The 27,442-nt window shown below is 35.1% G+C and overlaps 1 protein-coding gene across 2 annotated transcripts in view; it reads left to right on the top strand.

The window, feature by feature from the left end:
* Positions 1-27,442, top strand: part of NF1 (Neurofibromin 1) — a 117,765-nt gene that overhangs the window by 43,045 nt on the left and 47,278 nt on the right. The window contains exons 21-29 of one of the 2 annotated variants that reach the window (XM_051214913.1): positions 2,731-2,836; positions 13,427-14,694; positions 15,664-15,824; positions 16,725-16,936; positions 19,130-19,213; positions 20,681-21,165; positions 24,093-24,417; positions 26,075-26,427; positions 26,741-26,833. In XM_051214913.1, coding sequence (XP_051068098.1) covers positions 2,731-2,836; positions 13,427-14,694; positions 15,664-15,824; positions 16,725-16,936; positions 19,130-19,213; positions 20,681-21,165; positions 24,093-24,417; positions 26,075-26,427; positions 26,741-26,833 — 3,087 coding nt within the window. Of the gene's footprint in view, positions 1-2,730; positions 2,837-13,426; positions 14,695-15,663; positions 16,504-16,724; positions 16,937-19,129; positions 19,214-20,680; positions 21,166-24,092; positions 24,418-26,074; positions 26,428-26,740; positions 26,834-27,442 lie in introns of those variants that run through there. The other variant, XM_051214914.1, reaches the window with a different exon arrangement.

The raw sequence follows: 27,442 nt of genomic DNA on the forward strand, positions 1-27,442 counted from the left end.
CTCTGATGGATGTAAGTACTGGCGGTGTGGATCTGTTACCTGGAGAAAGACTTTTCAACCTTGAGTATGCGGATGACATTGTCTTACTGTGCGATAATGCCTAAGTCATGCAATCTACACTTAATCCTTTAGCAGTTAGTGTCCTAAGGTATGGTATGTACTTCGCACCTTTCAAGTGCAAAGTACTTCTACAAGACTGGCAGGATTCTAATCCTGTACTCACCCTGGGTGATGAGCAGATAGAAGTAGTCGAGAGGTTTGTGTATCTGGGTAGCTGCATAAGTGCTGGTGGTGGCGTGAGTGATGAGATCAATGCACGTATAGTGAAAGCCAGAGCGCCTTATGCCAATCTGGGCCATCTTTGGCGCCTTCGTGATGTTAGGCTGGCTGTAAAAGGTCGGATCTACAAAGCGTCGGTGAGAGCAGTTTTGCTCTATGCTTGTGAAACCTGGTCTCTCCGAGTTGAGGATGTTAAACGACTCTTTGTGTTTGATCATCGTTGTCTCGGAAGGATTGCTGACATGCAGTAGCAACACTTGTTAGTAATGCAGAGGTTCGGCATCGTGTGTTCGGGCACAGCGACAATAATTCAATTGGTGTCATTATCTTGAAACATCGACCTTGGTGGCTTGGACATGTTCTACGAATGTCGTCTCAGAGAATTCCACGTCGTGCATTATTTGCTGACTCTGGGACTGGTTGGAAAAAGTGGAGAGGTGGTCAGTATATGACATTGTGTCGTTGAATGAAAGAAAGCTGCAAAGGACTGGTTTCTATCGGTTCTTCACGACACCCTGGTTGAGGTCCTAGAAATGGTACTACACAGTGGCTAGAGACGTTATCAGATATGGCTCAGAGAGAGGTGGTTGTATGCCCTCACTCTGCCTGAGGTGTTTGCATATAGGGCTGTTAGGATGTTAATAGGCTTTTCAGGCACACTCTTCTTCAATAGACAATCTCAGAGAACAGTCCTGTCCAACGAATCTAAGGCAGCCCTGGTGTCAAGAAACACTATGATTTTTGGCCGGTTATAAGTATGACGGTGTTCTAACATTTGGCGGAGGGTGAAGATATGATCAATACATCCTCGACCGGAACGAAACCCAGCCTGCTCCTAGCGAGTCAATCTTTCTCGGGTTTTGAGCAATCTACGAAGTATGACGGAATCCGAATTCCCTGGTATGGCCGACAGTGGGGTGGGTCCGCCCTCCCATTCTCAATACTCTCACACGGCCACGCGTATACAGCCTCTGCCAGGGATGTCCTACTCACCGTCTTCTCGTGGCAAGGGTGTTGTTTACGAAAATGAGAGGACGAAAAGCGAATGTCCGGCGCTGAAACCGGATCCCAAACCAATGGTGTGCATGGGCTCCAGTATCCTGCGGGAACAAATGGCGTATGAACCAGTTTTCGGTCACTGGCTGCCATGGGACTGCATCTCCTTACGATGCTCCACTGCCTTGTGGGTTAAACCTTTAGGTCAAAGGCTCGGGGTGTGGCCCCCTAAGATAACCACCGGCTTCCGTTTGGGCACCCGGGCAGTATCACAGCCCATACGCAAATGATGAACTCTCTTTATCTAGGCATACGCACAGTATGCACATATGCCAATAACAGACTGATCAATTGTAGTTTTAAACCTCATTGGGAAGATACAAGCTAAACAATACCGAGTGAATGCGTTTAACAAGTTAGAAAAGTGAATTAGTGGTTTTATTAGGTAATGTCAGTGAAGTGAATAAATGAATTGTTTTTTTGTTCTAGCCATTATCTGAAACTAGAACTACACTTAACAAACTTAGCACACGTCGTCTCATTTCATTAAGGAGCTTAGAAACTGCTATGGTGAAAGTTGAAAAGCGTAGTTATAGATTAGTAAAGTTTTAATATAGTTCAGTGTAATCAAACTGACTAATTTATGAATTTGATATATGGCTAAACCCTCACAGTGACCTAACTCCATATTCTTGGTTTGTTTATATCAAACATAATTAAAAATTTCGCTAAATAATCAAAGGAAACAGTCATATAGAAGATAGAATTGTATTATATTTAAAATTTCATCAACATACTCATGCTATATATAAATTTTAGCTTAAATGTAGAGTTTCTCTGGGCTGCAACTTTGTACTTCTGATTTCTAAAGTTTCTACCAAATGTTGGAATATACTGTAACTGGCTTGGAGTAAGCTTATGATAGCATCTTACTGAGCAAAAATATGTTCTTACACCTTGTGTAAAACGTAGTGCGTTAAACTTTTGTATTCGGTGCTTCTTTCAGAATAGGTCTCTGTGTATAGTGATTTGCCATATGTAACAGAATATCAAGGGATTTATCGGTTTTAATTGAGTAGGCAGGTACACCAGTCTTCATGAACCATTTTTTGATGCAACATCCTTAAGCGTTAATACACGTGTATTACATTTTACTCTATTATGATATCAACTTTCCTATCGTTACGTAAAGTACGGTGATACCCCGTATTGTATGGAAAATGGACGCTGTTGGTAGGTCAAACTGGGTGTCTACATAATCACCACAGATACACCACTCGGATGTACATGATTAAACCAGCATATGTGTTTACAGTCACACAATATGCTATGGGATGCATGTACTTTTATGGTCTGTTTTTGTTAAGAATATCGCTGTTAACGTTATAACGCTACTACCTTTTAATTCATTAATTACATTAAAGTTTGTTTCTTAACTTATAATTCTTTTTATAGGTACGTTCGTCATTTGGAATGTGTACATTCCCTTCAGATAAAGATTAAAGTTTGTCAATTAGTACAGAAAATGATGGCCAGGCGTGAAGATTTAGCATTTAGACAGGTTTGCTTTAACTAACTTAATATAACTTTACTTAAAATATATGTGAAGTATTAACGATTTTGTGATTTTTAGAGGAAATAATAAGATAAAAAGTAATATTGTTCTTATATGGCGTGCGCTATAAGTAGTATGTAGCAACAGTCGAATGTGTAACGCTTATCAACAAGAGAGTGAAATAAAGAGGAGAGGAAGGAAAGTAGAGAAAATCGAAATAACAACAAGATTGGGCGAATGATGGAGTATGTAAAGGACAAGTGAAGGAAAACATGCAAATGATGTATTTAATATATGATTTCATATTTTATAAAAGCATTGTGTGATGTCGCAATAAGTAATAAATTGGTTTTCCCCACCAATGTCTTCATTCACTACACTTATTTCGGTAATCGTATAAAAATATATTTGATGTTCATTCGAATAGTAATACGGATGAGCTGAATCTTTCATAAGTGTTTGTCTAACTCATATCTTGTCCACATTAAATCTCTTGTATTCTCAATAGTACACTAGTCTACTAATGCATACTATAAATTAACATTTGGTATTTGGATGGTTGAACATCTTATTCTTATTCACGAGAATAATTGGCAATGTTAAATTAAGGTGAATCTGTGAAGGTAGTCACAAATCAGACAAAACATTTTTTAACTTCAGTACGTTTTTTTAACTTCTATTATTTTCTTCGTTCTGCCTTGCTTAACACTACAACACTCAATGATGTCCATAACTTTCAGTTAGTTATGGCTTATTCTAAACTTTAAAAAAAGACCATTTTCAGGTTAATTTGATTCCTTTTCAACTTAGCCCTCTAAACACCCACGCATTTGTTGTTTCCTGAGAGAGAGAGCTAGAAGGCACAAAACACGTTTTTTTCTAACTGTTGAATGTTTGTTCCTTTTTTGTTTTTATGAATGTTTTTTGAAATAAGGAAAGAAATCAGTTTAGCGTAGTAACCCAACTTTCTTAATGACTACTTTCCATTACTGAATGTATAAATAGTCCAACGTAATTTATTTTCCTTATTGTTTTACTATTTGAAAGTTACAGATAAAACGATTTACATTTGATAGGAATATATTGTGCTTAAAACACTTCCAAAATCATTTGATTTAACTTTATTAGTATTCATATATGCCGCAACAACCTCACTGCTTTATGGTGAATGTTTAACCTTGACATACATATATGTCTGGTCAGGTTGATTTAGTTTTAGTTTTAAAACAACTATATGATTATCTAATTGGTAGAACTTGAATAATTATTTTCGTTTTACTGTGAAGTGTTATACAGTTGGTTGACGATTAAATCTTTTCGACACTACAATTACAGTTCATTTATAATTTAGCATTTAGGTTATGTGTAGAAAGTTTTCTCAGTTCTCTAAAGTTTCATTTAATGCTTCAAACAATAAACAACGACGATTTTGAAGTTTGAAATAGAACATACAGAGCTGATACGTATTAGGTGCAAATTAACTATCACTATTTCGTATGACTACTCCTACGACCGCTACACTATTCCATAGACTAAACGTTTTTACTTGTCATACATTCGTCCTTATTTGCATAAGAATCTGAGTTATTATTTACCATTCAGTTTATTTAATAACTTTTCTCATAGGTATTCCATAAATTTTCAATCGTACCTGAATAAACTATTGTAGTGATTATTTCAATTTATTCATCGCTACTGATAACTTCGAAAAATATTCACCTAATTGCTACTTCTTTAATTAATCGACATAAACATACACTTCATTTGCATATGGTCATTTAACATTTAAAATGAAAGTCATCTAAAGGAATAAAGCATCATCTTACCAGTTAATAAAAATCAATTTAATTTACTGCACAATAGAAACTAACCAACTCTGTATGGTTCCTTCAAACTGTAATAAATCTTCAGAATAATTTTACAAAACTCTGACTACTTGGAAGCATTATTGAGAGAATCATAGAATTTTTTCATAATGTGAGGTAGTTTTGCTATTATCATAAGGTGATGGAAATCCATTTTAGATAAATGGGCAGAGATCTCTATATATCAGGGTATCTTACTTACTTACTTACTTACACCTGTTACTCCTCGTGAAGGAGCATAGGTCGCTCACCAGCATTCTCCATCCAACCCTGTCCTGGGCAATCCTTTCCAGCTCCTTCCAGTTGTAATTCATCCTTTTCATATCTGCTTCTATTATCCGACGTAATGTGTTCTTTGGCCTTCCTCTTTTCCGCTTCCCTTCAGGATTCCAAGTTAGAGCTTGCCTCGTGATGCAGTTTGACGATTTGTGTAATGTATGTCCTATCCATTTCCACCGTCTTTTCCTAATTTTCTCTTCAGCTGGAAGCTGGTTTGTTCTCTCCCACAGAAGGCTATTGCTGATGGTATCCGGCCAATGGATGTTGAGTATCTTGCGTAGACAGCTATTTATAAATACTTGTACTTTCTTGATTGTGGTTGTTGTAGTTCTCCAAGTTTCAGCTCCATACAGTAGAATTGCCTTGACGTTCGTATTGAAGATTCTCACTTTGATATTGGTTGAAAGTTGTTTTGAGTTCCATATGTTCTTCAATTGTAGGAATGCGGCCCTTGTTTTGCCAATCCTCGCCTTTACGTCTGCATCTGAACCTCCATGTCTATCGACGATGCTTCCCAGATATGTGAAGGATTCTACATCTTCCAGAGTTTCGCCATCAAGTGTGATTGGATTGCTGTTCTCCGCTTTGAATTTGAGGACCTTGGTTTTCCCTTTGTGTATGCTGAGGCCTACTGATGCAGAGACTGCTGCTACATTGGCTGTCTTTATCTGAATCTGTTCACGTGTAAGTGATAGGAGGGCTAGGTCATCTGCAAAGTCCAAATCGTCTAATTGGTTCTGAGCTGTCCGTTGTATTCCGTGTTTTCCTTCAGATGTCGAGGTCTTCATAATCCAGTCGACCACCAGAAGAAAGAGGAATGGAGAGAGTAAACAGCCTTGTCTGACTCCGGTCCTTACTTGGAATGCATCTGTCAGCTGTCCTCCATGCACTACTTTGCACTGTAGTCCGTCGTATGAGTTCCGGATAATATTGACAATCTTCTCAGGAACTCCGTAGTGTCGAAGAAGTTTCCATAATGTCCTCCTATCTACACTGTCGAATGCCTTTTCATAATCAATGAAGTTGATGTATAGTGACGAGTTCCACTCAACTGATTGTTCGACGATGATCCGTAGTGTTGCAATTTGGTCTGTGCACGACCGATCCTTTCGGAATCCAGCTTGTTGATCTCGAAGTTGGGCATCTACTGCATCCTTCATCCGGTTCAGCAACACCCTGTTGAAGACTTTCCCTGGTATTGACAGTAGTGTAATGCCTCTGTAGTTTTCACATTTGCTCATATCTCCTTTCTTTGGAATCTTGATGAGGTGTCCTTCTTTCCAGTCCATCGGCACTTGTTCCTCCTCCCAAATCTTTTTGAATAGAGGGTAAAGCATGCTTGTGGTTACTTCGACGTCTGATTTCAGTGCTTCAGCTGGTATGTTGTCGGGTCCTGCTGCTTTCCCGTTCTTGATTTGTCTGACGGCCATTCTAATTTCTTCCGTCGTTGGTGGGTTGACATCTATAGAAAGATCTGTGTGTGCTGCTTCGATGTTCGGTGGATTCATTGGAGCCGGCCTATTCAGGAGTTCCTCGAAGTATTCTACCCATCTGTTTCGCTGTTGTTGAATTTCAGTGATTGGCTTGCCTTCTTTGTCTTTGACCGGCCTCTCTGGTTTACTGTATTTCCCTGATAGTTTCTTCGTTGTATCGTAGAGCTGTTTCATATTTCCTTCTCTAGCAGCTTTTTCTGCCGTCGTTGCTAATTCTTCCACGTATTTCTTCCTGTCGGCTCTAATGCTCCTCTTCACTTGTTTGTTTGCTTCTATGTATTCAGCTTGTGCTTGGACTTTCTCTGCTCGTGTTCGGCTGTTGTTAATTGCTGTCTTCTTGTTCTTCCTTTCTTTGATCTTGTCCAGTGTTTCTATAGAGATCCATTCCTTATGATGGTGTTTCTTTAGGCCCAGAACCTCTTGACACGTTGAAGTCAATGTTTCTTTGATGCCTTTCCAGTTGTCCTCCATGGTAGTTTCTTCTTCCTTCAGTAGATCTTGAAAGGCTTGGAATCTGTTGTTGAGAGCTATCTTGAATTCATTGAGTTTGTCAGTATCTCGAAGGAAGGCTGTATTGAACCTTTGTATTGCTGTTTGTCCACTTGTCCAGTTCTTTTTTAGCTTCAGTTTTAAATTGGCTACAACTAGGTGGTGATCTGAAGCTACGTCAGCTCCTCTCCTGGTTCTCACATCTTCCATTGTCCTTCGGAATTTTTTTGATGCAAATATGGTCTATCTGGTTCTCTGTAGTGTGGTCCGGTGAGATCCATGTAGCCTTGTGTATACGTTTGTGTGGAAATATTGTGCCTCCTATGACTGATTTGTTGAATGCACACAAATTTGCAAATCTTTCTCCATTTTCGTTCCTCTCTCCCAGTCCATGTCGTCCCATAATATCTTCATATCCAGTGTTGTCTATTCCGACCTTGGCATTTAGATCTCCCATCAGAATGGTGAGGTCCTTTCTTGAGCATTTCTCTATGATTGACTGCAGCCGCTCGTAGAATTGATCTTTAATGTCGTCGTTGCTATCATTGGTGGGTGCATAACATTGGATAATATTCATTAAGATCCCCTCCTTCTTTGTTTTGAATGATGCTTTGATGATTCTGGATCCGTGGGATTCCCATCCTACAAGTGCATTTCGTGCTACTTTGGACAGCATAAGAGCAACTCCCTGTGTGTGTGGAGCATTTTCCTCTTCGTGACCGGAGTATAGCAGCATCTCTCCCGTAGCTAGCCTTTTCTGTCCAGCTTGGGTCCAGTGGGTTTCGCTGATTCCCAGTACTGCCAAGTTGTATCTCCTCATTTCCGTTGCTATTTGGCTGGTCTTCCCGGTTTCCCACATTGTTCTAACGTTCCATGTACCTATAAAAATTTTTGCTCTGGTTGTTAGAAGGGGCATCGGCCTCGTGGCTTCCGAAGGAATTCGGCTTTCACCATGAAGCGTCATAATTCTTCTAAATGAAGACCTTCTAACTCTCAGGGCAGAGTTAAAATGGTTTGAATTATTTTTTCTGGTAAGCGTTTTTTTAGCGAGTTAGTTTTCTACGGGATGGGGACGCTAACCCCATGCCCAACCCTCCTCCTTTACCCGGGCTTGGGACCGGCAGTAACTCTAGAAGAGCTACAGGCGGAGTTATCAGGGTATCTGCTCTATTAATATTTTGTTAAAATATGTATTACAAAAGTGAACATCAATTCCATACTACATATTAGACACATTGGTAGCGAGTGACGTTTATTATTCTTGTTTTAAAAGGCAATGTATAGAAATGAAAGGAGGCTATTAAGTAATTCTTTATTACCAAAATAACTATAGAAATAACATTTACCGATCAATCAATGCATAAGCTAAGCTTTCAGGTTGGTATTTAGCTCAGACGAGCATTATTTCATTCTCCTCCTATGTTTTAACATGTCACTAAATTAGCTATCAACCAATATCTCAATCTAACCAAAGTATAACTAGTTGTCGAATTTCCAGATCACATAAACATCTACTTATCTGTGTGATTTAAACATTTAAAATTTATTTGTGAAATAGCGTTTAAAAAATAAACCATAGAATCATTTAAAAAAACCCTAGAAATCTGTCTTGTTTTCACTGCCTTTTAAAAAAAAACTGTCCTCACCTATAGTTTTTGAAATGTTATATGGGGGCCTTATTAAATCTAATATAACTAACCTGGGAAATAGGAGGACTGGTTCTTCTACAGTCTGTGTTATCTTATAGCTGTGTAATGAACGTAGTTGACTAGGATAAATAGTTCGATAATTCCTTGATTTCTGTACGAATAATGTTTTCTTTGATCTTGACCATTCATTTATTTCTACTAAACATTAATATCGCTTTGTGATACATGGAAAATGATTTTTTTCTCTTCAAATACGCAAACGTGAATGAACTGTATGCATGACCAAATTTACAAATAATTACTCATCCAATCAAAAAAGATATCTAAAAACAAAGATATAGTATGATAACGTTGCTTTTCTATTCTGAAATAATATTGTTGAAGAAAGCTAAGTATTGTAATCAATTATTTAATAAACAACAGATTCGATTTGTACTATAACTCAATTACTTATTTATTCAAGTATTTAATATATACATATCTAAATGTTCAAAGATGGGCAACGACAGTGATAAATTCAATCTGTAATTATCAACAACAATCCTAACATTAGTCGAATCCGTTCTACCGTAATGAAGCTTTCATTATTCAATGGTCCAAATGTGTCTCACGCTTGCTAGGAATAACATTTTAATCATTGGTGCATCATGCAGTCATTGAATCCTGAAAAACGCAACATGTACTCTTCGCATTCCGCTACTAGTCACTATTACGTACAATTTAAATAAATAAACAAATACATTTCTCCATACAAACTAGTATTGTATATAATACCTAACCCATTAGAGACTGTTGTTACTTACTTACTTACTTACTTACTTACTTACTTACTTACTTACTTACTTACTTACTTACTTACTTACTTACTTACTTACTTACTACTTACTTACTTACTTACTTACTTACTACTTCACTTACTTCACTTACTTACTTACTTACTTACTTCACTACTCACTCACTACTTCACTTCTACTTCACTCACTTACTTACTACCACTCACTTACTTACTACTTACTTACTTCACTTACTTCACTTACTCACTCACTTACTTACTTACTTACTTACTTACTTACTTACTCACTTCACTTACTACTTACTCACTTACTTACTCACTTACTTACTTACTTACCACTTACTTACTTACTTACTTACTTACTTACTTACTACTTCACTTACTTACTTACTTACTTACTTCACTCACTTCACTTACTTCACTTCTACTCACTTACTTACTCACTCACTTACTTACTTACTTACTACTACTCACTTCACTTACTTACTTACTTACTTACTTACTTACTTACTTACTTACTTACTTACTTACTTACTTACTTACTTACTTACTTACTTACTTACTTACTTACTTACTTACTTACTTACTTACTTACTTACTTACTTACTTACTTACTTACGCCTGTTACTCCTAATGGAGCATAGGCCGCCGACCAGCATTCTCCAACTCACTCTGCCCTGGGCCTTCCTTTCTAATCCCATCCAATTCTTGTTCATTTTTCTCATGTCTATTTCCATTTCTCAGCGTAATGTGTTCTTTGGTCTTCCTCTTCACCCCCATTAGCCTTGAGGATTCCAAGTGAGGGATTGTCTTGTGACGCAGTTGGGTGCTTTCCTCAATGTCTGTCCTATCCACTTCCAGCTCTTCTTCCTAATTTCTTCCTCCGCTGCGATCTGGTTTGTTCTCTCTTACAGTAGGTTGTTGCTAATTGTGTCCGGCCAACAGATCCGAAGTATTTTGCGTAGACAACTGTTAATAAACACCTGTATCTTCTGGATGATGGCTTTCGTAGTTCTCCGAGTTTCCGCCCCATACAGTAGAACTGTCTTGACATCTGTATTGAAAATCCTGACCTTGGTGTTGGTTGACAGTTGCTTTGAGTTCCAGATGTTCTTCAGTTGTAAATATGCTGCTCTTGCCTTACCGATCCGCCTTCACATCTGCACCAGATCCACCATGTTCATCAATGATGCTGCCTAAATATGTAAAGGTTTTTACATCTTCCAAATCTTCTCCTTCAATTATGACTGGATTTATGCATGCTGTGTTGTATCGGAGAATCTTGCTTTTCCCTTTGTGTATATTGAGACCTACTGCTGCTGAGGCTGCTGCTACACAGTTCGTCTTCTCCTGCATTTGTTGTTGCGTTTGGGATAGAAGGGCCAGATCATCTGCGAAGTCTAGGTTGTCCAACTGCATCCTAGATGTCCATTGTATCCCGTGCTTCCCTTCACATGTTGATGTTCTGATGATCCAGTCGATCACCAGGAGAAAGAGAAAGGGTGAGAGTAAGCGACCTTGCCTGACACCGGTCTTTACTTCGAACGACTTTGTCAACTGTCCTCCATGCACGATTTTGCAGTTTAATCCATCATATGAATTCTGTATTATATTGACTATCTTCTGAGGCACGCTGTAGTATCGAAGAAGCTTCCATAGTGTTGTTCTGTGCACGCTGTCAAATGCTTTTTCGTAGTCAATGGAGTTGATGTAGAGTGATGAATTCCATTCAATTGATTGTTCCACAATGATCCGTGTAGTTGAGATTTGGTCTGTACACGATCTATCCTTACGGAATCCTGCCTGTTGGTCACGAAGTTGGGCGTCTACGCAGTCCTTCATCCTGTTTAACAATACTCTGTTGAGGAATTTTCCCGGTATTGAGAGAGGAGTGATGCCCCTGTAGTTATCACAGTTGTTGAGATCGCCTTTCTTTGGTATTTTGACCAGAAGTCCTTCTTTCCAGTCTTTTGGTACTTGTTCCTCATCCCAAATCTTATTGAAGAGGATGTGGAGTATCCTTGCATTTGCCGCTACGTCTGCTTTTAGTGCCTCTGCTGGAATGTTGTCTGGTCCTGCTGCTTTGCCGTTCTTGATTTGTCTGATGGCCATGCTGATTTCTTCAATTGTTGGTGGGCCAACATTGATTGGGAGGTCCGTGGGTGCTGCTTCGATGTTGGGTGGGTTCAGTGGATTTGGTCGATTCAAGAGTTCTTCGAAATGTTCTACCCACTTGTTTCGTTGCTCTTCAATGTTGGTGATTATCTTGCTTTCCTTGCTTTCCACTGTTCGTCCTGGTTTATGGTGATTTCCATAGAGTTTCTTTGTCGTGTCATACAGTTGTCTGATGTTTCCTTCTCTTGCAGCCTTTTCCGCCGTCGTTGCTAAATCTTCCACATATTCACGTTTGTCGGTTCTGATGCTCCTCTTCACTTGTTTGTTTACTTCTGTGTATTCAGCTTGTGCCTTGGCTTTTTCTGCTCTTGTTCGACTGGTATTGATTGCTGCTTTCTTGTTCCTCCTTTCTTGAATCTTATCCAGTGTATCAACAGTGATCCATTCCTTGTGATGGTGCTTATTGTGGCCCAGAACCTCATGACATGTTGATGTAATTGCCTCTTTGATCCCCTTCCAGGTGCTCTCCACAGTAGTTCCTTCTCCATTGAGTAGATCATGAAGGGCTTGGAACTTATTGCTGAGGACTATCTTGAATTTGTTGAGTTTGTCAGTGACCTGAAGAAAGGCCGTATTGAACTTTTGCGATGTTGTCCGCCCCGTTGTGCAGTGCTTCTTGAGTTTCAATTTCATCTTGGCGATCAGCAAGTGATGGTCTGATGCTATATCAGCTCCTCTCTTGGTTCTCACGTCTTCCATCGTCCTCCTGAACTTTTTGTTGATGCAGATATGGTCGATTTGGTTTTGCGTGGTGTGATCCGGTGAAGTCCACGTGGTTTTGTGTATGCGTTTATGTGGGAATATGGTGCCACCTATGACCAGTTTATTTAAGGCACATAGGTTTGCAAACCTCTCACCATTTTCGTCCCTTTCTCCCAGTCCGTGTCGTCCCATGATGTCTTCATATCCAGTGTTGTCCGTTCCAACCTTGGCGTTGAAATCTCCCATCAGAATGGTTAGGTCCTTTGTTTGGCATTTCTCGATGATTGACTGCAGCCTATTGTAGAATTTATTTTTAGCGTCTTCATTGTAGTCGTTGGTAGGCGCATAGCATTGGATGATGTTCATTGAAATACTCTCTTTCTTTGTTTTGAAGGAGGCTTTGATGATCCTTGGTCCATGAGATTCCCATCCTATAAGCGCATTTTGTGCTTGTTTGGACAGCATCAATGCAACTCCTTGTGTATTTGGGGCATTTTCTTCTTCATGGCCGGAGTATAACAGGAGCTCTCCTGAAGTTAGTCGTTTTTGTCCAACTTGTGTCCAATGTGTTTCACTGATCCCAAGCACCTCTAGGTTGTATCTTCTCATTTCTGCAGCAATTTAGGAGGCTCTCCCGGTGTCCCACATTGTACGAACATTCCATGTACCTAAATAAATGGTTGTTCTGGTTGTCATAAGGGGCATCGGCCTCGTAACTTCCGAAGGAATTCGGCTTTCATCATGATGCGTCATAGTTCTTCTAAATGAAGACCTTCTGACTACCAGGGCAGAGCTTAAAAGGTTTGAATAATTTTTACTGGTTAGCATATTTTTAGCGAGTTAGTTTTCTACGGGATGGGGACGCTAACCCCACGCTCAACCCTCCTCCTTTATCCGGGCTTGGGACCGGCAGTAGCCCCCAGAGGGACTCCAGGCAGAGTTAGAGACTGTTGTGCTTATAGTCAAATACGAAAATTTGATTCAACCCTGGATCGAGTGTTTGTGATGCTTTGACCCAAATATTTTGATTTAATAGTTATGTAACTCTGCTTTTCCATTAAATTAAACAGAAATCTTTCTTGTATTTCATAGATATATTATCCTATTTTGTTTGTTACCACGATCATGATTTTTTTGTTTTTATCATTTAGGAGATGAGATTTCGAAATAAATTAGTAGATTACCTTTGTGATTGGATCATGGGCAGTAGCTATCATCTTAATCTTTCCGTACAAACAAATTACTTAGCTAATAATTCAACAGCAACAATCATAACAACAATGTCTACTGCTACTACTGTTGCTTCTTGTAATAACAGTAACGTTTCCGGAGTGTTTGGATTATCAAATACCTCAGTAGCTAACTCTCTTACATCAGAATTTAATGAAAACATTTCCTTGTCTAACTCATCACTAGTGAATCCACCAATTTTCCTCCCATCCGGAGTAGGGATACCCATAAATCAAAGCCAGAATAATTCTATTGCGATAACAAGCCACAATGCACAATTAGCGTATTCAAACATTGTACCTAGCAGTGGGATCAGTGGAATGGTTGTAAACTATGGTGGTGTTCATGGTAACATTACTGGTTATCAGGGTGTCCCATATTGCGGCCCGTTAACATCAGGGAACTTTGGACTGATGAACTATGGATCCCAAGGTCAGTCATCAGTAAATGCTTGGAATCGATCCGATATCTTGGATTATAATTGTGCATGGGATAATGAAACACCGAATTTAGGTATTGGTGTAGGGTTAATTGCTCACGGACAATTTTCTAACAGCCCATTTTCACCCTATTTTAATACTTCAGAGTTAACTAGCTTCAGTAGTATGCCATATGGAACTGTAAACAATAATCGACTTGTAACTGGTGGATTAAGTTGTATTGGACAGTCGCAATCTTGGAACGTTGCAAATAGCAAGTCAACTGCTTTGTCAGGAGCAACGTCATGTCAAAATTACATATCAAACAGTGGTAATTCTTTATCTACTGTTTCTAGTTCATCTGGATTTAACAGTATTAGTGGTCAAATCAATGTAATCAAGTATGGAAGTAATATACCTACATCCAATGTTAGTAGTATATCTTATTCTGGACAATTGTCTGTCGCAAGTATTTGGTCAGGTGCAAGTGGTATCAATTATGCTTTGTATACAGGAACGAACACTACTTCAGCTCATGTACCAGCCATTGCAGTCTCTGCTGTCACAACTTTAAGTGTTGGAGGTTATTCTTCCAATGTTCCAAATATAACTTCAACTGCCGGTATAGTAGCACAAACTGCCGCTCAAACAAGGGAATTAGATCTTGCATGTATGGAAGCTGTAGCTGCACTACTCCACGGTATGCCATTGCAACCAGAAGAAATTGACCGAGCAGACTTAATGGATGCTAAATCTCATTTGTTTGCTAAGTAAGTCTACGTTGTGTTTTTTATAAATGACAAAGTTTATCATCCTAGTTTCTAATAAACACACTAAATCTAAATTCGTAAGCAACTCTAAATGATCTTATTTCAAGTAAGTTTATCTTTATTTTAATTACACAATGTTTCTGTTGTTAGAAACTATTTTGAAGGATACATAATTAGTTCTTTCCACTTTTTTTTCTGAATGAAGTTTGAATTATACCTATCAAATATAACAACTTAGTATACAAATGTTTATGGTTTTTATCATAACAATACTATAAAGTAGACATCGTAAAATGTTAGTTTAAATGAGGTGAATATGCAGACAGAAGAGAAATGGAATGAATAAAAAGAAAATAGAAAAAAAGAGTTACAGGTCTTATTACGGAACTTATTTTTAGTTAATGATTTAAATAAATGTGACGAGGTCTAGCTGTTTTTCAGCTACCAACTGCTTGAAATTTATTGGATTGATAGATACTGTTACATTTTATTCCATATTTAGCATTTCTTACCACCATTATGATTTGTTAATTGATAAGAATAAGTTTATAAAATTTGTACAATAAAAATAAAGCTTGTACAATAAAATTATATCATTTTGAGGTTATTAATTTCTCATTGATTCCTAAATGTTCACAACTCGAATGCAGTGAATATTTACAGCATTTCATATAAACATTCATGAAATTTTGGAATGAACGACTTTACAGCAGACGTCGGACATCGAGTACATAATAAACAATCGATATATATATATATATATATATATATATATATATATATATATATATATATATATCAGCGATTTAAGTTAGTGGTTAATCACAGATCTCATACGACATAAAATAATATTTCAATACACTTAACTTTCTGGATAATAATTTGATTATCAAGTCGGAATTTGTTGTGACAAAGTATCTGATATACCATTTTGAACTCTTCTTTGTTTTCATTTATTTATTAAATTAGATATTTCTCACTTTTTATGAATCTATTAAATGATGTGGCAGACGATCGTGAAAAAGGTGCTGAAATAAGACAAAATCATACAGCTTTACGTAATGTTACAGTTCAAGCAATGTCAAACCTTTTAAATGCTAACATTGAATCTGGATTAGTTCACGCGATAGGTGAGAGTTGAATAATATCTTCCTGTTTTTTGTTCGTTTTACTTAATTGTATACTATAAGAAAATGATTTTAAATATTTATTTTGTAGTCGCTTCATCAATAATGCATGGATAACTGTTGACTGATCAAGATGTAGACAATGAAAAACTGATAGTTGCTACATAGCCCTATAACGGTTTTTTAGTTTGGTTTTAAGCGTTTTCCATATCAGATTGGTTATGAGTTAAAACCTATAATGATGATAAATGAAAACTTTAGTCTCGTTTATTCATATCATTTACTTCTCAGTAAACTAATCAGAAATTAAAGTGTTAGCAAGTTGAAAAGCTATATAACTTAAGTCTTCTAGAATGTCATTGATGAGGATTTGAGTGCCATTTATTTTTGAAGTGTTTAACTATACAAAGTTACCGATCATATAGATTGTTGCATTTACTTTATCGAATTAATTAACTCTGGTTCCCGACTTCTATATATCATTATGAACATCAAGTAAACAAATTTTCATAGTTTCTGCAATAACTATTTACTGTCGTTTAAGAAAAATTTTTCGAAGAATTTCTATGTGGTTCAAGGTTGAAATTTCATAGTTTGTGTAAGTCAAAGCTGTTTATAAGAAATAACCATCTTCTTCTAGCTGACTTCATTCTCTGTATACAAAAGTTGATATGTTTTCGGTGTATTATATTCTTAAATTCATAATCATTTATCTTTATCGAAGTATCACTACAATGAATATGAAGTATGACGTTTCCACTAATAGTTAACAGGTAAATATTTGTTTATTATTTAATTCGACTCTTCTAATATCCTACGCTACTTGTATATTTAAAAAAATAGTTTTCCTACTGAACAGTTTGGCTAGTTATCTATTCAACTTAATATTTTAACACATATTAGGTTTGGGTTATCATAGAGAACCACAAAGTCGAGCTGCATTTATGGAAGTTCTGACAAAAATTTTACAACAAGGCACGGAATTCGAAACTCTTGCAGAAACAGCTTTAGCTGAACGATATGAGCGTTTAGTTGGTTTAGTGACTATGGTTGGTGAAAATGGAGAACTTCCGATAGCTATGGCTCTTACCCAAGTTGTTTCTTGCAATAATATGGTTGGTTGACTTTTTTAAAAATAACCCGATTATAATTGTATCATCTCATTTTTATACTTTAATCAATAACTTTTATATGTACAATTTTTAATAATCAGCAATTATAAGAAATTAACTCTATACTTCTACATGCTTATTGTTTGGAGCGGATGCAGTTCGACGTTTCATTTTATTTGACATATACGTTGTGAGTGAAATATCGCCCAGATTACTCATTTCTTGTTAGTATAGAAGAAAATTTAAATAAAACATAAAATCAAGACTAGTATACTAAAGTAAACAATTAAAACCCTTGAATGTTTTTAATATGATTGACGCGGGTGCGGTCTATTTAGCTGGATTTTCCAAATCTCAATATTGGGGTATTCTAGTTTGTGAAATTTTGAAACACCAGTGAATATATAATACGTTAGAAAAATATTCTACACAACTTACCTACTTTGTTCAGCCAGTGATCAGGAAATGTGTGTACGTGTCTGTGTAAATCTGCAATATGAACTGTTACGTAATTTTCATGTACATATATCAGTTTACATGATTTTTATTAGGCCAGATAAATGTAGATAGATATGGGTTGTTCACTTACAATATCAAATCGAGTGAAGTGATTTATTTATTTAAACACATAAACATTGATCCAAGAATGCATCAAAGAGATATGCACCACATAAATCATTCGATTTATGTGAGGGTTGGGATACTCCCCGGGTGCCCAAACCAAAGCATGTAGTTTTCTTAGGGGGCTACATCGCGAGCCTTTGACGTAAAAGTCTAATCCACAAGGCAGTGGAGCAACGTCAAGAGATGCAGTCCCATGTTAGCCGGTAACCAAATTGTTCATACGCCATTTGTTTCCTTAGGATCATGGAGCCCATGTACACCATTGGTTTGGAATCGGTGTTTTCCCACTCCGTATCCACCAACCCGGTTAAAACGCCGGATATTCGCTTTCCGTCCTCTCAGTTTCGTAACAACACCCTAGCTGCGAGGATTCAGCGAGTAGGAATTTCCTGGCAATGGTTGTATGCACGTGGCAGAGGAGGAGCTGACTCTCCCACTCTTGGCCGTACGAGGGCATTTGGGGTGTGAGGTGGAAAATCGAATAATAAAATTATTCAACAGGAAAACGTTCATAAGTAATGCTGAGAAATTTTGAAAAATGAATTCGAAATGATTGAACGTTATTGAAAAAGTATAAAAACGATGTCAATTACTTTGTTACAGAACCTTAGATATATTGAATATTCTAATGAAAATGTCAGCAGTTGTCATTATCTCCATTGGGATATGATCACATAATAGTGAACAATAATAAAGTACATAGTTACAAATGCTAATATGGTTGAAAACAAAGAATTGATATGCTTTGGTTATTATAATTGAGAAGGTTGTCTGAAACAGAACCGAAAATCACAATGAAAGGAATAAGACACGAGATATGACAGTAAACATAGTTGCGTATTTGTATTTTGTAAAAAGCTAATCATGAAAAAGACTGGATTCACTTTTTTTTTATCAAATCTTGTTATTCTTGCTTTTATTATATATATGAAAATTGATTACCTTATTAGTTATAGACTATCGATTAATATATATTCCAATCTCTGAAACGAATTGAAGCTTCTCAAAAACAAAATGATATAATTTATTCATGATCATGCCAATGCATTTAAATGTATAAATTAAGAAATTCTATTCGTCCAGGTATTTATCGAACGTTCAATAAGATTCAACAATTGTTCAGAATGTCCAACAAGGGCTAGTGGATGATGAAATCATTTGTACTAGGATGACAGTCGTAACTGAAAGTAAAACTCTACGCAATCAGAATACACTTAATCAAATTAATAATATCTATAAATGGCTTGGAATGTTTAGTCATTATAAATATAATGAATGGCTATTTATAAAATTATCAATTCTGATGTAGATTTTGTTTTATTTGAAACATTTCAGCTAAATGTACCCAGATTTCGGTATTAATGTCTAGACTGAGAATCGAATGTAATACTTTTTGCTTCAAACGAGCAAACATATAAACTGAGACACACTCAAATCCGTCTTTCTTTGCTAACCACGAGCCAACTTTATAAAAATAATTATCCTTTCCTATTGAAATATTAAATTTATAACAGGAACTACCAAGCATATACAATGAAAAAATATAAAGATTAATGTGCTTTTCATTTACAGGATGAATTAGCTCGAGTTCTCGTGACATTATTTGATGCTAAACAATTACTATGCCAATTATTTTGCAATGTATTTTCTAAAGAGGTTAGTTATTTCATAATTTTTGCATGGTTTATTTTTACTGATTTAAATTTTTTATTATATAGTTTCCATATAAATAGCTTTAATTATGTGTTAGGATTCTGCTTAGAACTAAATTATCAATTTCTCATAAAGAAAAGATAATAAGTAAGACATTTTTGTCATTACTTTTTTCACTAACTCAATAAACGTCGTTTATATAGTGTGTGCAAAAGTTAGTTGACTTTCCCTTTCACTTAGATGGTTATGTTTTGTTTGGTTTTTAGATCAAAGATTCATTTAACCCGCTATAGTATAATTTCTAGGAAATAAAGAACAGCATATAAAACTACTATCGTAATATGATTATATTAATCAAAATATCAGTGGCTTACCCGGCAAAATATATATACTACCTATAACATTAATGCAACAGTACTAAGATTTGTCAAGAACCAATATCTTTCAATAGATGATAGCTTGGAAATTTCCAAAGTAATTTTTTGAAGGAAACTATCAATTTAGTATGTAATTATGTTATAATTCCAGTGTTATGAAATAAGTAGAAATTAATGGAATTCTTGATAATTACATCGTTTATCTGTCTACCTAATTTTTGTTGACTGAGCTGGGCTGGATATTTCAACAAGTAAATTCAGTAGCCTCATAAACATTTCATCTAAAGTATCGTCTAATATTAAATTTTAAATTTAAATATTAATTAACCCTTATAATTTTTACTAACGACATTTTCCAAAAAAAATTATCACTTACCAAATGACCCTTTTGTTATTTTGTGGTTAGTTTCATCAAACTACTAAAACAATGAAAGTAGGTCTACAGTTTACATGAATCTTGCCTGATATTTATTTATCATTTGATTATAGCTAGAAAGGAGGCAGCTTAACATGTTTATTAAAAGGAAACATGTACAGAGGTATCACGAAAGGGTAATCCTACATAGCATATGTGAAATGCTTTTAATTTCAATCCTGACGTGCAAAAATGAAACCGAGATTTAATTACACAGTTATCGGCGTTAAATACACCACCATATTATTTTGACGAGTTCTAGTGTGCACAGTTTTTCACTAGTCCATTGTACTTAGTAATCATTTTGCTTGACTTTAGATTTATACCTGTTGGGTAAGATCTGAATTCTGACTTTATAGTCCATAAATGAAAACTTTAGTTTGCAAATGTAAGTTGTCCTCAAGAGAGTAAATGTTTTTCAAACTATCAAACTTATATTTTGTCAATGAGAAATAGAATAATCAAATGTTTAAGCGTCCATTCATATTACTGTCAGCTAGGGCGTCTGTTAATCCTATCCGAAGATTATGATTATGTATATCAATAAGAAAATACAATTCAGCAATCACAATATAGATTTAACATCATCAAAAGCGAGAGAAAATATATTAAAATCATTCTTATTAAATTAATAACTTTTCTTGTTATTCTTCTTCATTATATTTATATAATATCTAGCTGGAATCAGCTGATAGCATGCAAGCACCATTACGTGGTAATACAATGACAAGTAAAATAATGAACTATTGTTTTAAACAATTTGGACGCGATTATTTACAATCGGTGTTAGGTCCAGTGCTTATGGAACTAGTTAGACGAGATGCCGGAAATTCAGGTGCTTATGTAACTGTGGCACCGCCGCCACTACCACCAGTGACAGCTACAATTGTAGGAAAAAATGATATCAATAATAAACCAGTCAATACTATCAAGAGTGACAATATTTCTAACTACAACTGCATGCAACTATTAGGTGAAATGTCATCAATTAGTACGAATGAATTGTTGGAAGATATAACAAAATTCAATCAAAACAAATCGAACTTATCATACGAAGTAGATCCAAGACTTTTGCAATCAAATGAAAATCTGGAAGATAATCAAAACAACTTGATTTTTGCAACTGAATTATTATATAATAAATTAATTAAATCTGTGGATAGGTAAGAATATCAAAACATACATTTTAAATATGCATTTTATTTACTTATCGATTTGATCGACCTGAATTATTTAACCGCTTATCATTTAATCACCCGATCATAGTGACAAACTGCTTTAATTTATTTTGGTTTAGACTTATGTTTAGCTATACCAAAGACAATTGACTAACGACTATTCAGTCAAATAAAGCAATATATAATACTTTAACATCCTTCAGTACAAACAAGTGGTTACCTGTCTACATGATTCAGTAATCATTGAAGACCAGTCAATGATCACGGTTACTCATACACTATGCAAGGCTTAGGATGGATGTGCATCGGTTCATTTGAACACACTTCACAACAGTACACCGAAAACAATATAGGGAAAAGCAGATTGGTTGAAACAGCATCAGTGATGGAGAATGTTATAACAATTTAAGAAATCGAGGGATGAAAGTACGAAATATTTAGAAGAAATGCTCAAGATTTAGGAAAAGATAACAAATGATAGACCTGCGTGATAACTAGCGTCTCTTTTGCTGTAAATGCTATCCTACTGCCTAAATTTGGAAACGCGAATCACTTTAGCTCCACAATCCTCAATGAGAAAACATGAGGATTAGTACAAATAAATATTTATTGATTCACCGAACACTTATTTGCCGAACAAGTTATACAAAACCATGTCGTTACTAAACCAGACTTACTGATTTCAAGAACACAAACCTCATATAAATGAAAAGTTACACACTGTAAAACGCATACGAATTTCATGCAGAATAATAAAAATAATATAATTGTCGCACTGGACGGAATTTCACACGTACCATACTGAACGAAGTTCAAACTTAATTGGTCGAAGCATATTGACTCGGAAAAATATTACACTGGAAAACATAAAACTTATACCGTACTGATTGATGTCGGACGAAGAATAATACCAATATTTAAATGTCGCATTGTAAAATAAAATTAATATCATAAAATATGTACGAATATCAATAGACAATTCATGCACTGAGTATGGAGCAGACATTATTTGTGAAAATCATATTTGAAATAACCTCAGAGAATAAAATCTAAATCATCTCAACGTTTCGTTCAGGAGATTTTTGGACTTATTCAGGACATATGACCAACTTTGAGGGGACCAAAATACTTCAGAAAGGGTTTCGCACTCATGAAGATAGAGTGACAGCTTAAGCACTGTATATATAAGCTCATAAGGACATCTTGGACAGAAAAGATTGTATTCAACTAGCCACGACTCGACAAATCATCATTACCGATTAATCGGACCCTATCTCTATCCACGATTGTTTTGCTAAAAATAATTTGAGTACTTTATCATTGTAATTACGTATTTGATAGTACCCATGTTACATTCATATCGAAGTTTCAAAAACATTTTAAATTTGCACTTCTATTTTTGCTTTTAGTAAATAATTTAACACCTAATTTCAACTTCTAAAAACATAAAGTTTTATATATATATATATATATATATATATATATATATTCACGCTGTGAATTTTTCACATGATTCACATTCAACTGATTCATGTTATTCTGCTTACTAAAGTCAACCTCTGAAGATGATTGGACAAGCACAGAATAGATTCGAATTGATTGTTGAACATCATATATTCTTTGATAATTCAGATTTTGATTAATACCCAGAAGTGAAGACAACTTTCCTGAACTGAGCGTTGGGATCATTTAAATTTAAATCGCTAGTATTATTTCATAAACAAATTTCACAAATAATGTCATAATATATTATACCGAGTTGCAGAAAACATGAACTCACCTTCGCAGCCCGATTTATTACTATTTTTCACAATACGTTTTTTGAGACATCATTTAAATTTCACACCTGTAGGTTGGGATTATTTAGGAAAAACCAACAAGGAAATTCGCACCACCAGACTAACCTTAGTTTGGGATCATGAAGGATATAGTGTGAAAATAATCAATTAGCAATTAGTCATTAGTTATGAGATACTGAGCTCTGAATGGTTAAAAATTCACTAAACACAAAAAAACAGATATTTTTACTTTAATGAATATTTATCAATTTAAATTATGCATATCATTAAAAAGAAAGAGATACGAATGGAAAATATTAGCTCTTACTGCTAACCGAACTTCTAATATCTGAATTTCTTCGTTGTTTAAAATTCGAATCTTACATGTTAATGCGTAAGCATGAATTCTTGGACAAAATATGAAAAATGGTGAGTGTAGAATAGATGGGATTTTGCTAGCAGTGTATTACAGGACACGCATCTCCTCTTGTTTGGAGATCGCCATTTTAATGTATATATCCTCACATGTGCTAACCGAGACTAATCAAAGTTCACTCAAAATATCAACAACGTGATAATACAATTCATTTCAAATTCAACCTATGAGTTATGATAGTTCACAGTAGATTTCAGTTCACATCAGATCGTCTTTAAATATGTTTATAAAAATCCACTAACCCCTTAAAATAATCAACATGTTTTTTATGCTGTTAAAAAAAATCACGTTTACGTTGATTGCGTCGAACATGCATCAGTATTTTTCTATGTTTTACGGTCAAATTTATTCTTCCAATCTCAGTGTTTCTTTAAATTCATTGATTTGTAAATTTTTTGTGATTTCATTAAGGTCAAATGTAAAAAAGTTATTTTTGTTTAAATTAACTGGTTTTACTTAGGTAAGTCTGTCATACTCCAACACCAATTTAGTCATTCTTGTAGTGTTTACAATAGTTTCAACTATATAAATAATCATGAACATACACTACTGGTAATAAAGCGGATATCAGCTTAAAGAACATTTAAGCTTTGAATATACGTTCCACTAGTTAAAAAAAACTTGTTATTGTATGCCTAATTTAAATCGTTATAACTTGTGTAAAACAAACATTATTTTAATTCTCGCTTATATACTAGTTTCCCATCTAGATTACGATGTATGTGCAGATGCTTATACAAACTAATTGGTCATTTAGGCTATGGAAATCAATCTACTGATCAAGCATTAAATGTTTTGTCGACAGTTGTATTTTTACGATTTATTAATCCAGCTGTTGTATCTCCGTATGAAAGCGGAATATTGGATTTTGAACCACCAAGTCGTGTTAAACGTGGTCTTATTCTGATTGGGAAAATGATGCAAAATATTGCAAATCAATTACTATTTACCAAAGAGCCGCATATGCGTATATTTGATTCAGTTTTACAGAAACACTTTGAATCATGTCGACAGTTCTTTAAAGTATGTTCTCTTATGTGTTTTTACTTGTGTGCTTTATTCTCAACATCTATCAATCACTTTACTTTCAACCTTTAATTTCTAGTGTGTATCAAGTTCCGGATGTTAAGAATCCATTGTTTCGTCAGGATTTATATATTGCCGAACTAAGACAACTGATAAAAAGTAACGAAAGATCGTTGTGAAGAATTCTATTCAGTCAGATGTTCCATCAGCAGTAGTTTTAAAAGATATAAACAGAATCCGAAAATAAAATCTCATTATTAACGTTTGACATAAGTTTTAAGAGAACACATACAATGAATATATATCTGCGTCAGTGCTACCGATTTTGAAACAAGTCACTGATCGTATTTAACTTGTGATTATGAGTATCAGGCTAAGTACAACCAGATTTTCGTCACCTACTCATATAGTTGGGAATAACTCTTCTATCGTTTTGTGGTAATCAGTGTGTTGTTTTCTGTTCTTTAGGTATGATGGAATCATCGATCAAGTTGCGATGTCATTAGGCTAGAAAACTAGACGTCTCAGTGCACTGTAGTCTACTTTTAGTTCATTAGAAGTAATTGATAAGAAGCTACCTATATGTTCTGTTTCGTTCTTATCTCTTAGTTACTACAACGGTTAAATACAAAAATTAGTTTGATGAAGCTGTGATAATATTCTCACAAGGTAATTAAATGTTAATAATGAAAAGAGGTTACGTAATAGTTTGTCTTCCAGATATTTAGTCATTAGTTCGTTATCTTGCTTAATTGCTGACCATTTACACTGTTAGGGAATAAATGATTCTAATTATTATTGAAACAGTTTATCTAGTGGATTTGTGTAATAAACCTATTTTCAGTAACACTATTCACAATATCTTCCAAGTAAATTTTCTTAGCATTATTAGTTGTAAACCTCAGGAAGCTGTTCCGAAAATATTTCTAAATTTTTTGGATATTTGTATGTATCAGAATAGGGACATTTGGATATTGTAGTGATTTCAATGGTTGAATTCATAAGTCAATTTAAGTTGTCAGAGAAACCTAGAATACCCATTTCGTCCCAACTGAAACTCATCAATTGAATCTCTGTATCTTAGCGTTTATGTTTACACCGAAACCCGAACCTAGAATTCCATCATTTCAAATGGCTTTGTTTGTAGGGTTTTGTACTCTCCCGTTTGTTGATAGCCAAAAACCAAACATATTAAAATACTACATTGATTCATTCGTTGAGGATGTACATACACTTATACAAACTGGTCAAAGGAATTTCTGAGTGACAGCAATCGGAAAGTACCAACTCAACCAAATTAGTCTTTCCCAACTTTTGAATTTTAGCTTATTGGATTTCTGGTTATGTGTTTCGAAAAAAATTGAAGTCCATACAAGTTCAGTAGGTCTAAACAACTAGGTAACAATGTAGTCGATATTTGATAGCCCTATTGTTTTTGTCGCTAAATATCGTTTATGTTTATTCGTTTTCCTTTTAGAAGGCTTTTCAGTGTAAAAGATCTGTCGTACAGAAAGTAGTATAGATGATTACATTCGAATAGTTTTACTCTAATTTTCAAGTGTGACAACAATTACAAATAATGCGTGGCACTATTTGATGATGAATTCTCTGCAGAAAAAAAAGATCTTATCTCCTTTTTGTTCTAATGTTTTAGTCGATTGTTGAAGAGTCTACGAAACCTGATAAATCGTTGGATCCTTCTACATTCAACGGACTATTAGATCCTTTAACAAACAACACTAGTCAGTTAGTTGTCTCCTCTTCATGGTTATCCGGAGCATATCCTAACTCATCAACTGCAAATCCTCTAGAAGCTATTGCTCCACTGACAAGTGATAATGTTTCCTCAGTATCAGTTTGTACAAATACAGGTGGTGGTGGCGGTGGCGTCGGAGGAGGTGGAGGAAGTTGTATGATTTCTTTTATTTCCGATGATCTTATACATGCTTTACATCGATTATTATTTACAAATCAAAGTAAAATTGGTGATTACCTAGCTAGTAATCGGTAATTCAAATATAAAGTTACTTTTATTATTTAATGATGTATATTTTTCACTATTATGTTATAAGACTAAGATGAATAAATCATTTTAAACAAATACTTAGTGTGAGTCAGTGAATTCAATTCACTTCATATAGTCTAAATTCTCTACAAATTCACTTATTCCAGTGACCCTTTAATTTTTCATGATGCTCTAACTGAAAATATGAAATCTGAAGTGTTGAAAAATGATCTGTTAAATTTCAGATGAATTTTATTATGCATTTTCAATGTTTGTACAAAACTAAAAATTATTCTTTCCTTTTCTGTTTTATAGTGATTGGAAAGCTGTTGGCAGACAACCATACGACAAAATGGTAACTTTATTGGCACATCTAGGTCCACCTGGGCATAAATCTGTTGATTGTATGTAAGTTTAAAAAAGTATATACAATTCACCAATTAAGTTCATTCATGATGATACCATCTATAGATTGAACATCCAGATCACGTAGATTTCATTCTAAACTATTAAGTACCATTATGTATAACCTACAATTTTTCGGTTTTACCGAAAAACAGTAGCAAGTAGTAGTGTGAACATTAGAAACTACTTTCAAACTTATGAATATATCACTGAGTTAGTCACGAATAATGCCATGGTTTTTTCCACATTATGTTTACCAATGCGAGTCTTTTGATGATGTTACTGTATACCAGAAGTGATCGCTAGCTCACCCGATTTTCTATTCTTTTTCCCAAAATTTATGATGACCAAGAAACCATCTCGTACTATCTTCATGTTTTTGTCAAACTTTAAAAACATACATTATAAACCGACAGTAAGCTACAAATAATAATATAAACAGAATTGGAATCTGTCGGATACAGTTCTGTGTAACAGGTTTATGATCAATCAACAATTATTTGTAAATAGAAAAATAGATCGCAATAGGTAATGAGTGAAATGAAACCCTACAATTTAATTCATGTCACACCACCATAAACCAATTGTTTAATAAATACGTATACATTAATT

The sequence above is a fragment of the Schistosoma haematobium genome, chromosome 2, assembly GCF_000699445.3.
Source record: "Schistosoma haematobium chromosome 2, whole genome shotgun sequence".
NCBI lineage: Eukaryota > Metazoa > Platyhelminthes > Trematoda > Strigeidida > Schistosomatidae > Schistosoma > Schistosoma haematobium.